Source organism: Telmatherina bonti, assembly GCF_933228915.1.
Source record: "Telmatherina bonti genome assembly, chromosome: 7".
Taxonomy (NCBI): Eukaryota; Metazoa; Chordata; class Actinopteri; order Atheriniformes; family Telmatherinidae; genus Telmatherina; species Telmatherina bonti.
Window position 1 is genome coordinate 34,045,715 of NC_136625.1, and position 17,402 is coordinate 34,063,116.

A 17,402-nucleotide genomic window follows, 5' to 3' on the forward strand; every position below is an offset into this window, starting at 1 on the left:
AAGGTGACTGATCAGGCTTTCCAACCATGTATAACACAGCAGCAGCTGGTGATATAAAAGGAGCAAAATATTCAACCAAACGTGGATTTCCTCACTTTTTGTTCTAAATTTTTACAACAAATCCCCACCTCCTGGAAGCCAAGTTGACAGATTACTCAATGTTTTTAAAGGTCTGAGCTTAATTTACGCCTTTTTCATTCATATCTGTGTGGTTTCTTAATGTCCAAAAACAAAAACAAGCATCAGAATAAAAAAGTTGAGCCCCGGTAATAAAAAAACAAATCACATCTTTGAACCAACAGATAATAATTTAGCATTCAAAAGGATGCAAGTAAGAAACAAAGAATAAGAAAACATGGAGCCCGTGAAACATTATGCCACCAAAGCGACAGCGGACATGGAGCTCGTCGGTAAGCAGTTCTCACTTTGGCATGCACAAGACGTGTCCCGCACAGTGTCAGCTGTACCCCCCCCCTCCGACAGGAGGGACGGTGTGAAGACTCGGATGCTTTGTACACATTTGTAACACGGATTTCTCCCAGGACGTGTGGAAGACGCTATTCAAAAGGAAGCGGGCAAAAAGTTTTTACTTTGTCTGATTGTTGTCTTTTCTTCTCGTCTCTCAAAAAGCAGACTAAAAGAACATATTTGGTTGGGTTGAAAGCAAATAAAACAACATGGAAAAAAAGCAAAAGATCGACTGGATTGAAGTTACAGAGGTGAAGCTGTCCCGGGAGTTGGCTCTGAGCAAATGTTTGCATCATCTTGGCACTGTTGCATCATGTAGACACGGAATCTGATCATCGCTGTGAGTTCGCCTTCCTCGGAGCGAAGCTTGAAGAGGAAGAAAAATGATTCCCAACCAGCAGAAAAAATACATGCAGGCATGCAAACACAACCTGAGAGGGAGCAGTAAGAAGTTTGGCTTCATGTCAAGAGTCACAAATCCACAAGTGTCAAGTAATGAACACACACATTGCAATGGCGAGTTCTCTTTATACAGACATTAAGTCTTCAGTGGGAAAGAAATCTCCAAAGCGCTCCTCTTTTTCGCTGCGTGGCGAGAACTTCCATCTTTTATCTTCTCTTTTTTAAATTTACATCAGCCTCTCTCTCTGCGGCAGAGTTTCTAGGTAGCTTTTAATTCTTTCTGCATCCTTCGCCTGGCGGCAGTTCACACTCTGATGGGGAGAGTTTGGCTCATCTGTTGCCGAATGATTTCCTGACTGTTGTCCGGACTCTTCCTGTTGTGTCCCGGCAGCGTTCCCCCGAGCCGCAGCAGGTCCCTGCCAACACAACGCCACACAGGTCAGCCGCAAGCTCACACACACCTTAAACAAAAGAGACCACTCATTACTTCTTATTGACGGCGGATATTCAGTATGAAAAACACAGTAGCTGTGTTTCCTTTACCTCCTTAGTTTACCACAATGGAAACACCTAAATTTAAGACAAAAACCTCTCAAATATCTCTAAAAGGTTTTTACATTCCCATGAGGACATGTCGATGTAGTATATTGCAAAGTACATGGAAAGAGTGTAATGGAAAGTCCGTTTTCATTGGAAGTAGGAGGTCAAGTAACCAGTTCGTTTCAAGTAAAGATGGAGAAGATGTTCTAAATTCAGTGGAAACGCCCGCAAATCGCATCTCTACTTTGTTGAAATCTTAGAAATATCGCTTTTATTGTGTGAACAATAAGAACGTAAACACAGCTGGAGATTTGTTTGTATAATTTTATGGAGTCGAAAAAGGGTGGATTGCCCTCTCCGGGTCGGGAGTCAGGTCCTGCCTCAAGTCGAGAAATTTAAATATCTCTGAGTCTTGTTCACGAGTGACGGAAGGATTGAGCGTAAGATCGACAGGCAGATCGGTGCGGCATCTGCAGTAATGCGGACTCTGTGCCAGTCTGTCGTGGTGAAGAAGGAGCTGAGCCAGAAGGCAAAGCTCTCAATTTACCAGTCGATCTACGTTCCTACCCTCACCTATGGTCATGAGCTGTGGGTCGTGACCGAAAGAACGAGATCTCGTATTCCGGCGGCTGAAATGAGTTTCCTCCGCAGGGTGGCCGAGCTCTCCCTTAGAGATAGGGTGAGAAGCTCTGTTATCTGGGAGGGGCTCAGAGTAGAGCCGCTGCTCCTCGCATCGAGAGGAACCAGTTGAGGTGGCTTGGGCATCTGGTCAGGATGCCTCCTGGACCTCCCTGGTGAGGTGTTCCAGGCACGTCCCTCTGGGAGGAGACCCCGGAGAAGACCCAGGACACGCTGGAGGGATTATATCTCTCGGCTGGCCTGGGAACGCCTTGGGATCCCCCCCGCAGAGTTGGCAAATGTGGCTGGGGAGAGGGAAGTCTGGGCTTCCCTGCTTAGGCTGCTGCCCCTGCGACCTGACCCCGGATAAGCAGTAGAAGATGGAAAGATGGAAACTGGACACTGGTTTTCCCCTTGAAAATGGCATAAAACAACACATCTCAGTGTTTCCTTTTCCAGGGAGGAAGAAAGTACCTTTTTCTTTCATCAGCTTTAAAATTTAGCTTCATAGATTTGTCTGACTTAATCTTTACACGTCCCTTGACCATTATTCCAGGTTATATCATCTGATTTTGGCGTACGCAGTGTTGTTCACGCTCAACTGCAGGAACAAAGTGGAGCTGAAAATTCTTCATGAAATCTCATTTGGGAATGGTGGACTTCCTGCTCCCTTCTGCTGCCTTGCTGCTTTGACGGCTGCTGAATGGAGCTGGTATTAGAAAGGCATCCATTACTGTTCTTGATTAAGATTTGGAACAAATGGAAAAATAGGTTAATTGTTTTAGAAGCTAAGAGCAGCCATGCTTAAAACAATAAAGCTTTTTAACATCATTATCTTGAGATAAGATGGGCTGTTTCTTGAGATAATAGTTTAATTATTTTCTAGTAACTATAATAAAATGAAGAGGTTTTTCCTTTTTAGTTAGGGAGAGCCGTTGCAAGGACTAAATACACATGCAGGCGTTATTTACTGTTTTACATTCTGACCAACAGCAACATTCACCAATGAGGTGCTTATCTCTGAGATCATCTTCATCTTACAGAAAAAAACAAAATAGTTTTTTTGGTAGGTTTTTTTTTTTTTTCATAATAACATTTCAATTTAAGATTAGACTTTGAGTGTTGCTTTTCCATCAAGGTTATTGTTCAGTCTGGCTTGGTGAAGCTCATTCATCCCTTTACTAGAGCGTCTCAGGATGCATTTCACCCTCCAGTTTTTTCTCTTTGCTTTTAATTCTCCTCGTATAAACATTGTTGTTGTCACTGTTTGCCTTTCTCGTTTTCTTTCTCAGCAGGTATTCCTGGTTTAGAGTTATTGTTCTTGTTGGTTTGTTTCTTGTATTGTTCTGATGGCTGGACTTCCTGGTTCTGATGGAGGTTTTCCTTCCTGTTAAAGGTGAGTTTTTCCTCTCTACTGTCTCCTGGTGCAGCTGAGGGTAGAGGATTGAAATAAAAAGGAAAATAAATGGTTCCCTTAGCCGGGTAAATTATTTTTTATGATTGTTTTATATGAAGATAGTTATTATAAATGTGGATCATGAAATGGATTTGTTTTAATTAGATTTTAATTGGACTACAATGACTGAGTGTAAATGAATGAAGCTGAACCTAATTAAACTGAACAGTAAATAGTTATCTTGAGGAAACAAGGGGCCGATTCCTTGATATAAAGGGAAAAAAATCAACTTATCATGCGCAAACAAGCTTTGTGATCTTGAAATAATGGTATTCATTTGCCGACATGGTTGCTCTCCTCCTGTATGATGGAAAAAGTAACAACTGTGGAGAAAAGAATAAATCCAAACAAAGCACAACAAAGGTTTTTATGCTTTTAGCTTATTTAAAGGCTTGGTGGGAATTGGGGTGAAAACAACTTTCTCAATAATGTCTGACCTTGAAAAGATTAAAATGATGCAAGTTAGCAAACAGTTAACTCACGTAACTGGGAAAAAATTGTTCCCTGATACAAGAATAGCTACAGCCAGAGAGGAAAGTTGTTGCTTCTGTTATCTGTTGTTTATTCTCTCCTCCTCAAGCTTGCTTCCCTGTAGAGATGCACACCTCCACCACACCATGGAATACCCACATCGATGGACTGCCAGTGATATGACACGTTAACGACACAACCGATACGATGCCATATGATTCACCTAAAATTATCCATTCTTTTGTGGTGTGAAATGTTTTAAACTAGGAATCTCTGCAAGCTTCAGGTGAGCCGAGTTTTCAATGAGACGGACGCTGCTTTAGTAAAACCCTTTGCTTTAAGATAGCTGAGTGTTTATTTGCAAAGTAACCAACAGGCTTTTCCTTATGTTCAGGGTAAAAAGTCCCCAAGGAGTGTTGTTAACTTGTGTACCTTCAGTCTTCATATTGTCATATGATATTATTTTGATACACACAACACACTGTGGTCTCTTTATTACCCACTGTTGCTTGACTGTGACCTAGTCAAGCAGGGGCAGATACGCCCCATCATATTTTCTTCTCTTTCTTTAGTACTTGTTTTTGCCGGCGTTCATCTGTTGGTTTGTCTGTCTGTGTGCAACATAACTGAAAACGTTATGGGCGGATTTTCATTAAATTTTCAGGGCTAGTTGGAAATGTGAAAAGGAATAACTGATTGAATTTTGGTGGTGATCTGGATCACCGTTTGGATCCTTAAAGGTTATGTGGAGGTTTGCGCTCTCTGAGTGCTTTTTCTAGTTATTATAATTATTGCTGTTGTTATTATTTATTGCTGTTGTTGTTATTATTATTATTATTATTATTGTTATTATTATAGATTGATTGATTGATTTATCCAGGGATTTTAATAGATGTGGACATACTGAGATAGATACATTGTGCATTTTGCAGACAGCTGTAGTTGGATCTGTCTTGAACCACTGATTCAGATTAGTGAAACTTTCCATCCATAGTTTCCTGGACATCTACTTTTCCAATGAATCATTACCATGAACAATGTTGATGACAAGATTCTTGGCTTCTTTTTACATAAAAACTATTTTTTAATTTAGCAGCCTTTGAAAAGATTGTGTTAGACTGGGAGGTGAATGGAAACATGGGTTCTCCCAATGAAGATGTTGTTTATAGCAACATTAATATCTGTTAATAAATCTCATATTTTTAAACGTCTGCATGGTACTTTTTGGTTTTTATCCAAAGCACACAGCATCCAAGTCCTACAAAAGAAAACTAAAACACCTTTACAGCACCAACTAGAATGTTGCTGTAAACCATAACACAAGTTTTCACTGTGTAAAGTTCATCCCAGGCGCCTCCTAGCCCAGGAAGATTGACGATGTCTCTGGACAAGGTGAACATGTAGCTCTTTTTTTTATTTCACTGTGAGTATTTAACTTTAACTCCATAGTGAAGTGCCAGAAATTCTTCCAGCAGTCCTCCTTTCCATTGTGGCGCTGCAGTCCCACTGGGGGATAAAGATCAGGGTGGTCCAGCTTAGGTTCGCTCCCTTGACCTTTACAAGGCAAAATTCCTCCAGGTCCATTGAAGGATTTAATGATGTTCTGCATAATCAAGGACAAAATATGTAAATCCCTCCAAATCATTCTTTCAGGACAATTGTATCTGAACAGTTTAAATATGTTCACCTGCATGAACATCTGTTTTCTTTATTTTTTAGAAATAGTTTATGCTTCGAAAGGTAAAAATTCATATCTGAAATGAATTACTTTATTTTGTGCCTTTTATTGCCAATCTGGTTATATGATGTAAAAAAATACACTTTAAGGGCAGATCTACTAAGATCCCAGTATGTGAGTGGTAATTTGCGTGTGCATTTGAATTTTGCAAGTAGTTCTGAACCATGGTTTGCAGATGATTTACAAGGATTTACAAGCCCATTGCGTAAATGGGCGGTAGGGGATAACGTGTTGCAGACCCCATATTTAAATGAGGGTTTTGTGTGTTTCTTGATTTGCAGCATGGCGAATTTGGAGAGAAAACATGACCTAGAGCAAAGATATCTGACTGTCACACAAATAAACACTGTATGGGAGTGAAATGATCAAGTAAAACGATGGTATAAAGACATTTGAAGGTGAATAAAAAAAAGGTCAGCATATATCAAAACAACTGCATACAAGCGTGTATGTACTGTCACGTTGAAAACGAAAAAAAAACAACCCATGAATGAATATGACACAGTCTCTTGTTTTTAACATAAACCTAATTTTTACTCAAGATTTCATAAACTGACCCACCTACAAGTCAGTCTAAAAACTGACAAACTTGGAGACAGAAAAGTGTTTTTCAAAGTAAAAGAATCATGCACTGACCTAAGATCATTTGCCCCAATTACTTAAGGAAATCTCACTACTGAAAAACAAACAAACAAACAACTTGTTCTGCCTCATCCAAATCCATCCTTATTTCCTCCAACTCCTAAATACTTGATAAAGGATATGTTTTAATGATTGTTTCCTCGTTCATACAAAAAATATTCACACAAAGGTGAAAAATACGTTCCCTGTGTCTCTTTGTCTTGTGTTGATGTCTGCTTCTTGTGACAATAATCTCAGCCATGTGCGCAATTACGCACTCAGACTGTCTGCACGTCATTTTGAAACGTGTTAAATATTGACAGTTTCTATCAGCAACATTGCTCTCAGGTTTAATGAATCACATTGTGGGTGCAAAATTAATATATTAACATTTTCTCCTTCCAACATACGTCATATATTGCATATTCATTGCAGCTGACTTTGTAACTGGATGCACACGTGCTATTTTGCACCAAGACGCAAACCTCCTTGTGAATATAGTAAATCAGTTAGTACTTTTGCATGTGCAGGGAGTTTCCACATGTTTTAGTACACACTAACATTTAGTAGAGCCGGCTCTAAATGAGTTATTTTTCACATAATGCGCATTGGAGGGATTTTCCATTAATCATCTTTCTTCGATCAGTCTTAAATATACTAAAGATTAAAATTGTAATATTCTTATACTTGGTTTTTGCATGAGGACTTTTTTTTTCTCAAAGGACCAATATGGTGATCAATATCAAAATGGAAAAGTGCAAGAAAACACAAACTGTATTTAAAAATCAATGCTGTTAATAATTTATAGAATACTTTAAGACTTATATTTAAAAGAAAGAAATTACAGCTCCTCAACAGCCATTATATGAAAAATAACCATTTAATATGTCGATTTTATTAATAAAAACAGAAACATAATGTCAGTAAATTTGTATTTAATGGATTAAAATAATTCAAATGATTACATATTTGGTATTTTTAATACCAAATAAAAGTTGTTTAAAAGATCTGAGCAAAAAAGTGAAAAAATTATTCATATGTAATGTTTTAATAGCATTCATTAAAAGAGATTTTTTTTTTCCAATAAAGATCTGAATGGTTAGTAAACTAAAACATCCCACAAGGATAAAATATCTTGCAATTAAATAATACTTGATTTTTAAGTTCTCTTTCTAGTCCCTGCCATCTCTTTTTTCTAATTTTGGGTTATGAATAATAATACATAGAGCACCATGGGAATAGGCTAGAAACTGCTGATCTAGAGCTTGGTCTGCTGTAAAACAGCTCAAATGCCAAATTCATCCATCATATTTCCAGTTTTAATAAAAGTTTGACACATTTCTTAGTAATCTTGGGGGTAAAAAGCGACGCAGCCTCTGAATGTCCTCTGTTCTTCGGCCAGTGTCCTGTTTTCTTTTGAGGCCCTGGTGGCTGATACTCCACAGATAATCCACATTTCATATCCTCTCTCTCCATCCCTTATCTGCCCCAGCATCTCCGAGCGGCCAATGGCAACAGAGAGCGTTCGTCGCCTCAGACGTGCATGCACAACTTAGGAGACCCTCTCTAAATCATGCTCTGACAACATGATCCTTTCTTTTTCCCCACTCTTCCTTTTGCCCTCTCTCCATCCATCACTTGCTGCTGCTGCATACAGATGAAGCCATAAATTAATCATTGCCGTGTCGTCAGCACACAACGACAATATAACATACATACTCGCACACAAATCCCTTTCCTGTTCGTCCATCACAGCACTGGGCGCGCCCTCCCCTGATGCATTAAAAAGCTCATTAGCAACCTAATTAAACACATTCCTCTCTTTTAGCTTCTCCTCAATCTCCCTTATTACTCACACTTCATCACCTCCTGCTTTTCCACATCAGCAGCCCTGGCTGTCCTATCACCTACATTCCAGCATTCAGCCAAGTATAGTGGGAATTAAAGCGAGGTCAGCCATTACATCTCCACACACAATTAGCTTCACGCAGCCCGAATCCTGGCATTGGAGTCGCCCTTGGGGCTCCGTGATGGAGTGAAACTGTGGGATAAGGGGCTGGCATCACACCTGGACGTATGAATCCTGTCTTTTGCGTCAGTCAGGAAAAAGGATTTGACTGCCAGCATCAGAGAAACGGAGCTGAGGATCTGCGCTTGATTCATTATACATCACAGAGGAGCTGAGAATCTAGCATCTAAAGCAGTGCTTATCATACTGTTGACTGAATGCCAGGCTAACAAAATTCACAACACACACGTCAGTGAACCAGAGCATTTGGAGTCGGCGCTCAGAAACACAAAGCTGAAAAACATCTCCTCGGGGCGAAGACAGCTACCTATGAATAAGTCGACTTTTCCACTTCCACAAGAAAGCGAGAGAGACTCTGAGGCAGACGTCTTTCTGGCAGCTGAACCCTCCAACAAAAAAAGGGTTTCTCCCAAGTTAACTGGGAGTAAAAAACAGCACAAACCCAACAAGCATGAACCCACGTTGCGCTTTTCTTTGGGCCAGCCATATTTTTTTTACTGTGACATCTTATTCCAACAACCCTGAGGCAACAGCGCCGCAGATGTACTCTTCATCCTACACTTCACAGCCAGCTTGCACAGAATTCAGAACAAATTCAGACCAGGTGAAGAAGAAGAAAAGTGCATCACCCGTTTTTCTGTTCAGACCAACATAAAAATGAAGAAAACAGCAAGTTGATGCCGATAATTTTAGCAGATAATTCAAGCTACAGTAGATGCATATTCAGCCTCATGTAACTTATCAAACACACAACGCAGAGTATAAAACAGGTGGGATGATGTGTTCAATGTAACTAAAGACAATCTCATTAACACATATTTTATTCCCAATAGAACATAAACAGCATATCAGATGATGAAACTCAGACATTTCACTGTTTTAATGGAAAAATCTGCTAATTTTTAAGTCTGATGGCAGCAAAACGTGTAAAAACAGGAGCAACAAAAGGCAGGAAAAGTAACCAATTGGCTTAAAACTTCAAAGTCTTTCAGTCAGGGAAAAGTGTTTCTTTCCTTTTTGGACAATAATCTTACCAATCTGTGCTTTTAAGTAATGTTTATGATGACAGTTTATGATGTATTAACAACAGTTACTGTAAAGCACCAAACTATAAAACAACAATGAGATTAGAAACGCTTAATTTTGGTGTTACATACCCAAACCAGATGTTCGAAATGGCTCAGGCAGGTTTATTTCTCTCATCTTTTGAAGTTTTTATTATAGTCACAGAAAAAATGGCTTTACTGTTGACTTGATTCTTTTATTAGAAACCAGGAGAGGATCCGTTTAAACTCAGCAGGAATTTATTCTGAGTTCACAGGTAAAGCGATGCAGCGCTGGGCTCGGGAGGACAGAGCAGCTCCGACGGCCTGAACTCTGAGCACTGGGTGTGAATCACATGTGACTTGTGTCTTCTGAGGCCGGGAGCCTGCCTCATACAAGAGGCTGGCTTGACAAACAACCGATTGTAATTGGCCAGTTACCTCTGGCGTGAGCAAGACACCCACTGCTCACATGATAGATTAAAATTTGCTGCTCAGTGTGTGTGAAAACACACATTGATTGGCAACCGGTCAGTAACATGACTGGGTATAAAATGTGAAAAGAAGACGAGATGCTACGCAACACTTAACATCACCCTGGAATTACCTTTTTTTTTCGATATGTTGTAGCAATCAGATGCAATCAGATGATAAAATGTCTCAGTTTCAACATCATAAATGTTGTTTATCGTCTACTTGGAATTAAATATGAGTTGATAAAATTTTAAAATCATTGTATCTGGCTTTTCTTTACATTTTTCTTAACACACAAAGCCTCATCTGTTTTGGAAGTGGTGCTTCCTGCATTTACAGTGAACTCTTGATGTAAAGTGAAAGTCATCAGAAAAAACAAAAACTTCACTAAAATGTTCAACAAACAGGAAGTAAATTCAGAAGGTTTCTTTCAATAGTTTTTAAATCTAGCATCAAATTTGCCATATTGGCCGCAGTGAAGAATGTTTCTCTCGAAAGAAAAAAAAATGACACGCAACACTTTTCCAAAAGCAAACACTTTCCATCCAGTTAGCAATTTGTCTTTTTTCACTTAAACACAAATAAGGCAATTTTAGGAAAATGGCAGGAAAATACACGACTTCAATCTGGCCCTATTTTTAAAAAGCATAGGAAAACACTGCGGAGTGAGATCTTTGAAGCATAAAAAAACAGGAAATAATTTTCAAATTGCTGTATTTGAAATACTAATTGCTGATAACTAATAATGATTATTTTTGTCATTTATTTTTCCTTTAATCCCAACAAAACAACCTAATATGCACCATAAAAAATAACAGTTTACAAGTATCATTTAGCGCACATTTATCACATCTTTGAACAAGTCTTTTCATAGACTTTTCTTTGTTTTTCTAACTCAATGACTCTTCTGTGATTACATGCCCAAACTTTTCCCCTCTGTTTTATTTCCAACCAGATTAAATGCAAATAAATGTTTACAGTTCCAAAGCAAGGTCAAAGCAACAAAAGCGGGACACAGCAGATAAATATAAATATTTGCCACTGCCATCAGTTCATGTTATTCTATTTGCTGATAGGCCGATTGCAGTCTGCAAGCTGAAAGTTGGCCAATGAGCCCATTTTTCCATGTACTCTGACTTTCAACCAACGCACCTATTTCTATGGGGCTTGCTGAACCATAACATGGTAGAGAAAGGTGAGGATGAGGGTTGATGACAGCAGCTTGTGTTAGGTGGGCTCACCCTGAGTAGGCGCTGGTCACCACCTTGAGACTGGCGGCGTTGCGGAGCAGCTTGTCCAAGGTGCTAACAATACGGGAGAATTTAGGCCTCAGGTTCCTCTCCTTCATCCAGCACTCCAGCATCAACTGGTGCAGCACCATGGGGCAGTCCATGGGTGGTGGAAGCCGGTAGTCCTGCTCAACTGCTGTCATCACCTGAGGGACAGCAAATCGCAGGCTTTAGTATGTTCTTAACAATCTAAAGGTCTACAGAAGTGCTAATGACCCCATGAAGTTCCACTTTTGTCACAGCTGCATATTAAGATAAGTGCTAACACAAGCAAGTAGCTTCCTTAAAGGGGTTTTAAACTTTCAAATTGTACATGTTAAGAGGAGGGGTGTCTCAATATAGTACTGGCAACAATTACAGTTAGTAAAAAATGTAATAAGGATAGAAAGTTAAAAAAATGGCAGAATGTCTAAATGCTAATGGTCTCCTGCAATGCTAACAACAACATAAAGGTTTACTTTTGGCTCTGTTTAAAATTTAGCTAAATGCTAATAAAATGAATGCTAATGCGGTTAAAGTAGCTGATATGATGTTATATTTAACATGTGGGTTCACTAATCAAGATTTGGACACATTTTTACAGTTTGTCCAAACTTTCGACATGTTGAGTATATTTCCAAAATTAAAAACATGTAAGATGAATAGAAATTTGAGAAAAAAAAGGCAGAATGACTGAAAGCTAAAGGTCTACAGTGATGCTAACATGAGGTTGTTTTAAAGTGTTTTATGTTATGGTTTCTTAAATGTTGACAAAATGTTAGTTATTTAACATGTTTAGGGCAGACGTGTCACTAAATCTGACTAAAACATCTAATAATGATGTTAAAATTTAAAAGTTAAAATTGGTACAAAGCAGTGGTTTTCAACCACTGTGCCGTAGCACACTGGTGTCCCATGAGAGATCATCAGGTGTACCATGAAAAATGATCTAATTTCACCAAATTTGTCTAAAAAGCCTCTCTGTGTCCATCCAAACAGACCCAGGCCTCTGAAAGACCATAAAATACCTTTTTCTTTTGTTTATCTAATTAAGTTTATATTATTTATATAGGCTTTAAAAAAAAAAAAAAACATTGTTGGTTTGTGGTGTGCCCTGTGATTTTGTGAGTGAAAAAAGTGTACCTTGGCTTGAAAAAGGTTGAAAAACACTGGTACAAAGTCTAAACTAAGTGGCAACCTCATGCAGTTTAAACTGAAGCCTTTGCAAAAGTGCCAAAAATTGCAGTTTTTCCCCTCATCCACTAGGGGCTCCAAAACAGAGCAAATCCCCATAGACTCCCATGTTAAAAAGGCCAACTTCACAGCAGAAATAAACATGTTTACAGCCTGGTTCAAAAATTCATTTTAGGTTTAATAGGTCAGGTTTACCTTCATGACAACTGTGGGGGGAGTGACATTTTTTTCTAATTCGCCCGTTTAAAAGTAATTTAATCTCGAAGTTCGGCAAATTTAGGGGCGTGTCCTTTTGATTGACAGGTACCAATCCCTGGCTTCAAGTCAGAAGAACGTAGAACAACCGCCTGTTTTTAGCTGGTTAACAACGTGACTTAGCTTTAGCCCACTTACCTCCGTTAGCTGGGTACCTCCCGTTATCTTGGGGTTAGCTCGGTTATCTTTTAGCTACAAAAAAGTCAGGGTTCGCTCGATGTCAATCATCCGCCACGACGCTCACGGCCCCCCTCTCAGCTCCACCTCTTTGCCCATATTTGTATTTTCCGCGCGAGACGACGCGGATGACGCTGCCAACATGGCGATGGTAGGAACCGCCTACCGAGCTTCAATTCAGCTCTTCAGAAACCTACGGGTGACGTCACGGAGACTCTGTCCATCTATTTATATACAGTCTATGGTCATGACACAAACACACATTAAGATCATTCAGCTTTAGCCTGTTTTGTTGTCGTAGGAGAATTATCACTGGAGGTTGTGTTATGTCCTGCATCTGACAGCTGCTCAGCTCATGCTCACACATTATTCCAAACTTCATTCAGCGTCTACACCAAACTATATAAAAAAAAAAAAACATCGTCAACAATTTGTCACTTCAAATCTGGCTTGACTGACAGGAAAAACAATCAGCGAAGGAATAATACGTTGACTCATTGATTTGATTTTGCCTAGCAACTGCATTTGCCTCCATAAGCTCTGTATTGGGTTTAATTCCCCAAAACAATAAAAAAAAAAAAAAAAAAAAACACTGCCATTTGGGAACAATGAAGCATTTCTGCTGCACTCCTCTCCTCCTGCTGCTTGTCCTTTGATTTTGTGTCGTGCCTTCAGCCTGTGAGTACCTCTTTTCATATCTCCTATTTGTTGACTGTGTTGCTTATTGAGCGATGACTGTGGCACAAAGGCTACTGGGAACAAAAGAGGGCCTCAACTTTGATGCTTTCATTACTGCATGTGGGCTTCGCTGTGAAAGTTATACATACATTACTGCCATTTTTCATTTCAGCTCCTCTTTTTGCTTTATTACTATCAGTGTTTCAAGTCTCCTTTTGAAGCACAATACAGAGCAGGTATTCCTCAGAGAATTAAGTGGAGGTGTACACTATGCATCGCTTCAGTACTTTGTTCGGCTAGAAGGAACCCAGAGATTTCTGTTTTCTTTCCTACAAGCTCAGAGCTGTAGTAACAATGTCTGTGCAGTGCAGATGGCCTACAGGTAACAAGGCCCATAAAAAGCATTTCCTGAGAATGCCTTTGTGAGTATGAGGAGGGAGGCTTTGCAGTATGGATTTGTAGGGGGGTGTAGGCAGGCTAGTGCTGTAAATAAGATGGTTAAAAAAAAAAAAGAAAAAAGTAGAACGCAGGAACATAGCTGCATCGGCATCTGCAGCGAGGAGATAAAGACAGCAGAGCAGGCCCAGGTCCAACGTGTCACGCTGGAAATCAAAGCCACGGCAGCTCCCAAGAACTCTCAGACAGCCCTAAACTTAGACATAAAACTCCTTCCATGTGGATTGGTCTGCAGATGTGTGCGTGTGTGCATGTTAGACTCTTCAGCCAACTCACATCCTGGTTGCTCATATCCCAGTAAGGCCTCTCTCCGTAGGACACCACCTCCCACATGACGATGCCGTAGCTCCATACGTCGCTGGCGGAGGTGAACTTCCTGAAGGCGATGGCCTCTGGTGCCGTCCACCGAATGGGAATCTTCCCTCCCTGCTCACAAACACACACACACACACACACACAAGCACACACAGATGGTATGAAAACCTTCCTTTTCCATGATTCTTATAGTTAGGATATGAGCATCTACTGAGTTGGAGTCTGCATGTACGGGACCCAACTGTCCAGGTTATGCTCATTGCTCTTATAGTTATGGGTAGTCTAGCCAACCATTACTTATGTAGCAATGGGGATGTTACCTGATGCACTGAGAAGTACCTCGCGATATTTCTCTAATATATTAATGTATAAATATATGCCAATACTGCCGTCTCTAACTTGTTTCTTCTTTTTTTCCGCAGGTCTTCCTGAATAAGTGCAGTTGTACATGTTGATCTGTCTTTCCTGTCCTCTCCACCCCAACCAGTCGAGGCAGATGGCTGCCCTCCCTGAGCCGGGTTCTGCCGGAGGTTTTCTTCCTGTTAAAAGGGAGTTTTTTCCTTCCCACTGTCGCCGCGTGCAGCTCAGGATGGGGGATTGGATCCAAGTCACGACTCGATGTAATCAGTTGGTTTCTATTATAGGACATGTATGAATTGGCTTGAAATGATGTGTATGTAAAGTGTCCTGTGACAACATGTGAAGTGGCGCTGTACAAATAAAGTTGAATTGAACTGAATTGAATTGAACCCTATGAAAGACACTGAATCTGCGACCGAGCAATATATCAAATTTTAGATTTTGAAATTTGGCTCCAAACAATAAAACATCATGAAACTCATAAAACACAGTGATATTAACAAAAAGAAGATTATTAAGATACTTTTGCCATATGACACTCGGCTACTTTGTCATGTGTTTATGACATGCACACTTGCACCATAGCTGCAGAAACTGGAACCAAATTAGTAACTTTCTTGCTATGTTAAGTGCATCTGTCTCGAAGCTGTTTGATTCGCTGTTGCGACTAACGGCGAATCTAATGATGCTTCTGGGTGTTGTTGGAGATCGATGTGAAAGCATGCATCGTTTGAAGAGCTTCACCTTTCCAAAGCAGTCTCAGGAGGCCTTGTCCTCACATGCAGCCCTTCCCATTAGAGTAGACGCTAACCTCTGCTCCGCATCCAGAATAAACAGTAACTGCATGCGTGCAAAGCTGATCCGACCATGACTTAGTCAGATATTAACCCTTCAATCGCTGAGAAATTCTCTGCTATTTTTGCTTTTACCTCCTTTTTTGTTGTTCTTTTTAATGTAAAGCTGCACGTGGAAGCAGAAGCTTTTCAGATTTGGAGGTTAAAATGACGTAAAATCAATGTATCAATCGATCGAGCACCATAAAGGCCAACCACCACCAGAAAACTGAATTTATTACCAGCAGTTTGAAGTGGTAGTTTGAAGAAATAACACGCAGATCAACAGTGATCAAGCCTTTTCTAATGTGTAGATAATTCTCATAAGTCTTGGCTTTCAGGAGAGAAAATATTGACACTGAGGAAATCACACAACAGAAACTATTTACATATTTACACTTATTTACAGTTATGTGTACGACTATGTAACTGCTATCCTCACAAAACCAACTCATATTCAGCTGGTTTCCAGCTTTTTACCAGCCACATAGAGCCATCATTTTTCTTCTTTTCACGTACAATAGAACTTTCTACTCACTAGCTGATCTTTAGCTGCTCCTGATTAGACATTACCATCGAATAAAGCTCTCTGATCGGTGGAAAGCTTGACAGAATTTGGCTTTATTATCATGTTCGGGTAAAAATAGAGGTCTCTTAGCAACAAAGTGGTGATAGCGATCTTATATTATGATGAAAATGTGATAAATAACGGTGTTATCATGGATCATTGTGGATTTACCATATAGAGTCTGAATAAACCCTGCAGTTTGTGGCTGGATTATAAACCACCTGGATGGGATAGAAATGCCTTAAATAACATTTGTAGACTCCTTTAAAAGTAATCTTTCCTTCATGATTAACCTCTCACAGTTACAGACTACTGTACCTGACTAGTTTTTGATGTAGTGATATATGATAAAGTAGATAATATAATATAATAATATAAGATATAATAATATATATATAAGATAATTATATATAAGATATCAGATATAATAATATAAGATAATATAATAATATATAAAGTAGATATAAAATAGATAATATAGTGGTAATATAATATAATAATATGAGATATAAGATATAATATATATATAAGATATGTATATATAAGATATTAGATATAATAATATAAGATAATATAATAATATATAAAGTAGATATAAAATAGATAATATAGTGGTAATATAATATAATAATATAATAATATAAGATATAATAATATATATAAGATAAGTATATATAAGATATTAGATATAATAATATATAAAGTAGATATAAAGTAGATAATATAGTGGTAATATAATATAATAATATAATAATATAAGATATAATAATATATATAAGATAAGTATATATAAGATATTAGATATAATAATATAAGATAAGTTAATAATATATAAAGTAGATATAAAGTAGATAATATATCCTGATGGTGTTCTGGGAATCAAGCACAGTTTTAAGGGATAATAGTGTCAATGTGACCTGTAGACACCATGAAGTTTTAAGTGTCCATGTCCTTCTGTAACATACTGATTAAAAAACAAACAAGACTGATGAAAACTTGTAAAGTAATTGTGCTAAATAATAATGTTTTAATAATGTTGTGTCTTTAATAATCTGTAATAATAATGTTGTGTCTTACTGCAATCCTAGAAACCCCTCATTTCACCCACCAGGGAGCTTGTGTAGGTGGGGTCAGCTGAAGTGTCATCCAGGAAGCGTGATAGTCCAAAGTCGGAGACCTTGCAGACCAAGTTGCTGTTGACCAGGATGTTCCGGGCGGCGAGGTCTCGGTGAACGTAGTTCATGTCTGACAGGTACTTCATCCCCGCGGCGATGCCACGCAGCATCCCGACCAGCTGCGTCATGGTGAAGCGCCCGTCATTCAGCTGCACGGAGAGAAAGAGCACCGAGGCGAGGAGGAGCGGAAAGTGAGCGAGACATAAGATGTGAGGAAGAGGAGGATGGGACATGAGGAGAGGACCAGAGGGGGAAGCCAATCA

At 39.2% G+C, this 17,402-nt stretch overlaps 1 protein-coding gene across 1 annotated transcript in view; it reads right to left on the minus strand.

Annotated features, from left to right (window-relative positions):
- Positions 1 to 1,174: 1,174 nt before the first annotated feature.
- Positions 1,175 to 17,402, minus strand: part of ephb3a (eph receptor B3a) — a gene marked incomplete at both ends in the record, with an annotated part of 59,836 nt that continues 43,608 nt past the window's right edge. Inside the window, 4 exons of the mRNA XM_079243588.1 lie at positions 1,175 to 1,286; positions 11,102 to 11,295; positions 14,165 to 14,314; positions 17,073 to 17,288. Coding sequence (XP_079099714.1) covers positions 1,175 to 1,286; positions 11,102 to 11,295; positions 14,165 to 14,314; positions 17,073 to 17,288 — 672 coding nt within the window. The remainder of the gene's footprint in view (positions 1,287 to 11,101; positions 11,296 to 14,164; positions 14,315 to 17,072; positions 17,289 to 17,402) is intronic.